At 44.9% G+C, this 6,447-nt stretch overlaps 1 protein-coding gene across 1 annotated transcript; it reads right to left on the reverse strand.

Annotated features, from left to right (window-relative positions):
* Nucleotides 1–657: 657 nt before the first annotated feature.
* Nucleotides 658–3,326, reverse strand: LOC128424844 (uncharacterized). The gene is made up of 3 exons (XM_053411265.1): nt 3,143–3,326; nt 2,037–2,446; nt 658–1,907 (listed from the first exon to the last, which is right to left on the reverse strand). Exons 2-3 carry the CDS (start codon nt 2,330–2,332, stop codon nt 1,442–1,444), a joined length of 762 nt encoding a protein of 253 aa, XP_053267240.1. The 5' UTR covers nt 2,333–2,446; nt 3,143–3,326; the 3' UTR covers nt 658–1,441.
* Between the last annotated feature and the right edge of the window lie 3,121 nt (nt 3,327–6,447).

Here is a 6,447-nt window from a genome sequence, read left to right on the forward strand (position 1 = left end):
TTAGTGCCGAGACTCAAGACAAAGAAAAGCCTGAAGAGTCTCGGTTTCCACTCAAACACGAAGCTGCCACCGAATAAACAACTTCCTTCATGAATCAAAACTTGTTGTTGAGTCATAAATGAGACCTGTTGTGCAAACATGGTTAAATATAAAAATAGACTTCATCTTAACAGCTTGTTTGGGCGCAGGTGGACGTTAAGGTCACTGAAAACCACTAAATGAACTGCTCCTGTATCGTGCTCCTCCAGTCAATAGACCTCTCGGTGCTGTTTACCCACACGGAACGAGCATCAGGAGAAATTACGGGTTCATTACATTGCCCAAGGACACTTGTAGCACTGGAGGAGCAGGGGATCAAACCATCTACCTCACCATTAGCGGACGACCCGCTCCACCTCCTGAGCCACAGCCTCACAGCTCATTTGTGCAGAAGCAGACTGAGACGTCTGTCCAGGCTTCAGTTATAATCTTAATGAGGTTTTAAATTTGAACAATTGAAGATTCACGTCTTGAATTTAGAGTCTTGTTTGAATAAAAGAGAATCTGGAGTGAAGACCGATACAGAGGAAACAGAGAGGATGATGGGAAACTGGGAGGAGACGCCGCCACGGAAAACCAGCTCAGGAAGTGGAAACAATGAACTCAGATACAACGACACTGAGGAAATGCCAACTTTTATTCTTTGGCATAAAGCATCACAGTGTGGATTGGATAAATAAATTATATTTTTTTAATATACAAAAAGTTTAATGGTGGAAAGACAACATTCTGCACTGTCCACAATATATTTAAATAATCTCATCTTTTGTTATATAGCCAGTGGAATTACAAAGTTTGTAAAGTCTCATATTCATATTTCATAGATCACCCAATTTTAGGAGTTAAGACTTGTAACTTAATTTGTTATATTAATTGAAATATTATGTCGTTAGGCCGTTGGACTATGGTTTAATTAAATTAATTTATAAATAAACTTGCTGTTTGAGTAAATTCCCCAAATGGAAAATGTCGGTGAAGCATTTAAATGTAAGAAAAGCATTAGAAAAGGTTGCTGTTAAAACTGTACATCCAATCAATGAGCTGTAAAAAGATGCTGATGATAATTTTGAGGTCAAGAGATTGTGAGGCTCTGATTGGATGACGAGCTCTGATGAACTTGACAGGTAAAGACCAGCAGTCTTTCTTTAAGTTGATGTTTACCTCCAGGTTTCAAAAGATTGTGAATAAACGTAAATATTATCGAGGGAAAGAATTGTCCATGTGTCCTTGTCACACAACGTTTCCTCCAGACTGAATCAGGTTCGATCCCCGAACTCGTGCATCCCTGAAATGATCTGAACATCCAATAGACAGCATACAGAGTGTATTCTCATCATCATGTCCTGTCCATCACGACACTTCATGCATTTCATGTGTCTCCACTCATGATCCACGTGGGCGCTCAGAGAGACGAGTGTTCGAACAGGATGACCTTGGACTGGCTGGACAGGTTGGAGAGGCTGGAGAGCCTGGACGCCCTGAACGCTCCGATCCGAGAGTAGACGTCTGCGTCCGAGCAGGCCCCCCACGACAGGTGAGGGCTGGGGGGGGTGGTGTGGATCATCGGCAGGTGGAGGGGGATGGCCGGGACAGGAGGTGTCAGAGGGGGAGAGGGCGGATGCAGGGCGGGAGGTGGAGGGAGCGGCAGCGGCAGGGGGGGTGGACACGCTGCAGGCGGGGGCGGCAGAGGGACGATTGCAACAGGTGTCACTGTGATGACAGTCTGGACCCTCGGGTTAGCGTCAGGGACAGTTCTGTCCTTGGGCGGCCGGTCCTGACCCGGCGGTGCAGGGTGTTTCAGTGTGTAGGTGGCTGTGCGGTAGAAGCCCTGGTACTCCAGAGCGTTCCTCGCCCTCGCCACGCTCAGCCTGCACAACGCAACACAAAACAAACGTGACACAGGTCAAATGAGTGTTGATTATAAGCAGGGGAATCGAATCTGGCTGATCTGGTGACAGCAAATTCCTCCACATCTTAAATAACCATGTTGAACACACCTGTGTCTGAACTGCAGGAGTCTGTAGAGCAGCAGCAGGATCACCGCTCCAGCCAGAGACAGCAGCAGCACGGCCACCCTGGTATCTAAGCTCCAGCAGGACTTCCCAGCAGCTCCCAGTGGGCTGCAGGTCCTGGGAGACTGTGGAGTCTGAGGCTGGGGGGGTTCCTCCATCTCCTGTTTGGGGTTGATGAGGGCTCGGACCAGGATGGTGTCCTGCAGGATGACCGGGGGCAGGCTCGGCTGGGGGGGGATCTGCAGAGGGGTCCTACCAGTGACCTGATGACCAATCTGCATCCCTGTGGGTCGGGGGTGGAGCTCTGCTGGATGGTGATGAATCAGTTCTCCATGTTGAGGAGGGAGCAGGTGTCTCAGAGGAGGAAGCTTCAAGAGGCTTGGACTGACGATGTTCTGGAAGAAAAACTTCTCAGTTACTGATTGTTTCAGGATGAAGATCACAACTTCCAATAAAGATAAATGAGGCGTTGGCATCATTTTTAAATCTGTGTTTACATGTATTAAGTTGAATACTGTTGTTTTAATATACAAATACACTGAAGAATGAAGTTATCCACTGGCAGAGCAACTAAACACCAGCTGAAAATCTGCTTCTCTTTAATTTCTCACATGGTTTCAGTGAATGTACTCGGTGGTGTGTGGGTACTTGATGATATAATATAAAGCCACACCCATAAGTGTTGTCATAAGAACTTGCAAACACAGAGGGCAACAAAACTCAGCTTTTCATCCCCATGTTGAGTTACTCTCTAATATTGAAAAACACATCGTTAGATATATTAACGTTTGATTTTGATAACAGTAAATTAGAGTAAAATTCATTTTGCAGTTGTGTCTGTGTCTCCTCTACAAATTTAAATTCAAATTTCACTTTCTTTTTACGAAAAAACTCTTTAATCAAATAGTTAAACTTTGCTCTAAAACACTTCTAGTTGTTGTAAAACTCTACATAGACTCCTGAAGTATGTTAATATTAATATTAAGATGTGTTAACCACTAATCTAAACGAGTAGAATACAAGTTAGGTTAAAGAAGACATCATAAGAAAACCTTACTGTCTTTTAAATACAAGAAAAATGATCAACTTACCTCATTTGAATTTGATCGCGTCGAAAACTTAATAGATCGAATAAAAACCCGACACAACGAGAGGAGCCCATGTTAAGACTGAGCCGCTCTCCAGGACCCGGTGCAGATCCTGAGGAAGCCGGTGAACACAGCAGGAAACAGAGCGTTTCCCTGACACACAAACACACAAACGCACAAACGCACAACACACAGAACAGGAATATGATTGGAGAGCACTTCCTATCACCATGGATACAGGAAGCTGGTCAAGGATGTCTGTTTTTTTCCAGCAGTGGTGAAACACACACGAGCAAATACACACTGACTCAGAGAGGCTGTGTGTAGCCCATCGTATGCACATTCTACCACAGTTGATATGGCTCCTTGGGGTCTTAATGAAATGTCTGTAACATGTTTTGGTCAAAATACCAAAAGGATCATTTAAAACAGCCCTCCTCAGATTGACCTGTTTTGAGTGCCCCCCCCCCCCCCCCCCCATCCCCCTCTCCCCTCCTCCCTCCTTCACGAGATACAAGTGCCCAGATTTTTAGCCATCCATTACCTCTGTAGAAATATGGCTACTCTGGAGATGAAATAACAATCTTGCAACCATATCGTTTTGACCCAGAGTCAGGTGGGCCGAAGCCTGGCTGCGAGAGCCCCAGCTCCCCAGCAGTGGGAGGAGTGGGAGCAGTGGGAGCAGTGGGAGCTGGCGCAGCAGCAGCAGCATCCTTCCACACTGTTGAGTCAACGTTTAGAGGTGTCCCGGGGGTCCCTTGTTTATGGGCATGGTGTGACTATGACGTTTATTTCTGTCTTAATCCCATTCGCCGCACTCTAGCGTATCGTTTCTGAAATAGAGGAACCACAACAAATCGCAGGAGTTGTTTTTTTCCAGAGTTTTGGGGACGGTAGACATGCCACATACCTAAATTAACATGTAGAAGCACTACAAACGTGGAATTTCCATAATATGTCCCCTTTAAGGTGCAAGAAGGAAAACAGCGGCAGCAGCAGCACATATCCACCGTCTGACCTTCAGATCAGAACTTTATCTGGACAGAAACAAAAGATAATTTGCAACAAAGCAGTTTCCTGGTGAGATGGAAAAAAAAGCCGTGTCTCTGCCACCGGAGCGGCCCGGCTGTGCCAGCACAGGTCAACAGATGAGATGGTGGCAGCAGTGAAAGGCCGGCTGCTATCTGATCGAGCCGGCCACAGAAAGGAGCTCGCGCTGGTCCAGCTCCCATTTATCTGTCTAATAAGTTTTGAGGCCGAGCCGAACAGGAGGAAACTCTTTGGCTCTCGCTCGATCTCCCCGTCTGGCTCCCTCACCGTCCTGTGATGTTGACGAGGACGCTCATATTAAAAAGATCTGTTATCAGGGTGAGGTGATCCACCCCCACGTCTTTCCCCAGTGGGATTCAGGAGCTGCACATAAATGTCTTCATTCTCATATCTGCAATTAGTTGATTATATTCTTAATGTTGGATTATTGATGCTGCATTAAAGAAACTGTAACTGTAACGTCTAGACACGATTTCCTGGGAGTTCATGTCTGATAACAGCTCATCATTAATTACAGTGTTTAAATCGTGATAACGATGATGATGACAGGGAAATTTATGATGCTGGTGATGAGGGTAGTTTTCAGAATGATGATGATGAGGGTAATGAAAGTGATGAAGATGGTGGAAGAGGAAAAAACAGTGATGATGCTGTGATAATGATGGTTATGATAAACTCAAGATGATGAGGATGATGATGATGCACTAAAGGTGAAGAAGAGGAGGGTGATGTGATGACAACTGTGAGGAAGATGAGGTCACAGATGATGATGAAGATGATGATGAGGAGGATGATGATGATGTGTGGAGGCTGAGAGAATCCTCCAGTTAATGAGGACAGAGATCTTAATGTGAAGAGCTAAGAGGCCGTTTCCATCGTGTGCTCGGCTGACGGACACGACGACTCGGTGAAGGAGAAGTCGTGTGATTGGCCGGTGAAGGACCAGGGAGGCTGCTGAGTGTTGGACTGATGATCCTCTGCATCCAGCTCCCTGCAGCCGCCCTCAAGACAGGTTGAGTGAGGGGGAAGGATCACAGTGAATCATCTGAGAACAGGGAAATAGAAATAATGAAAATATTGTTTTGTAAATACCAGTGATCGCCCCCTTGTGGCTGGCTGTCGGGGTCATGGACCAAACTATAAGATCACATCAACATTTTTTTGATCTCAAAGATTGTTTCTGTCATTTTCTTTTACCCGTTGTCCTTTGATCAGTTATTTGATGATCAATAGCAATGCTCCGATTTATGGTCAGAAGCACAAGATGGCGGAATCCATCTCCGGTATAATTTGGCTTGATTCTTTTACAGCGAGAGAAAGAAACCATATTACTTATTTCCCATAATCCCACGTCTCTTGCATGCGTCACCTTAAATGCATGAATGTATTAAAATATGCAGTTTATATTAAAATGGGCGTAATTCAGCGTAGGCCGTCCCTGACCTCTCCTCCAAAGTTTCTATGAGTGATTAGCAGCTCATCTGTGCAATCAGCCACAAGAGGTGAACACGACTTCACCGGTCACTGACCAGCATTTATATAAATGTCACACAATCCGAAAATAACATCCACCCCAGCACCGCAGCACCGAGCGCTGGGTTTTAATCAACCATAATAAAATGATAGATAGAGAAAGTGTTTATGGAAGGAAATATGAATTTGTTCATATCAGGACATGTAACGTCAGCTCCGACAGCTCAACTGGTTGTTGACTCTGATCTTAACGACAGCATCTGGACGAACAGCTGGAGGAGGAAGCTCCGTGTGAATCTAGAATATTGAGTTGATTTGGGTTGAGAGCTCAGAACTCAAATTATTCAAAAGCACAAATACAATATTAATTTTTTGCTCTGCTTGCAGACATGTTCCGTGTTGGCCAGTGGCGACAGGAGGGACAAACAGGAAGTGGAGTTTTGGGGGGAGTGACGCAGCAAACAGGAATCAAACCAGGGCCTCGCCGCGGAGGGGACTGGAACCCATGTGGTGCCCAGTCCAAACATTCAGCTAGTCCCGAGGTGCCCACGGATTTCTACCAACTCATCTCCCACTTCACACAGCTGAGAGATTTATAATAACCACTGGACAAAGATCTTTTTCTTATTCTTATGAATGACAATCTTCTGTGATACATTATATCATAATGTATAAATTCACATGGTTTAAGTGGATATTGTTCTCAATTATTATTTAACCATTTAATTTAATAATTAATAAAAAATATCACTTGTAAATCACATTAATTGATGCATCTGTTAAAA

The sequence above is a fragment of the Pleuronectes platessa genome, chromosome 19, assembly GCF_947347685.1.
Source record: "Pleuronectes platessa chromosome 19, fPlePla1.1, whole genome shotgun sequence".
NCBI classification, from domain to species: domain Eukaryota; kingdom Metazoa; phylum Chordata; class Actinopteri; order Pleuronectiformes; family Pleuronectidae; genus Pleuronectes; species Pleuronectes platessa.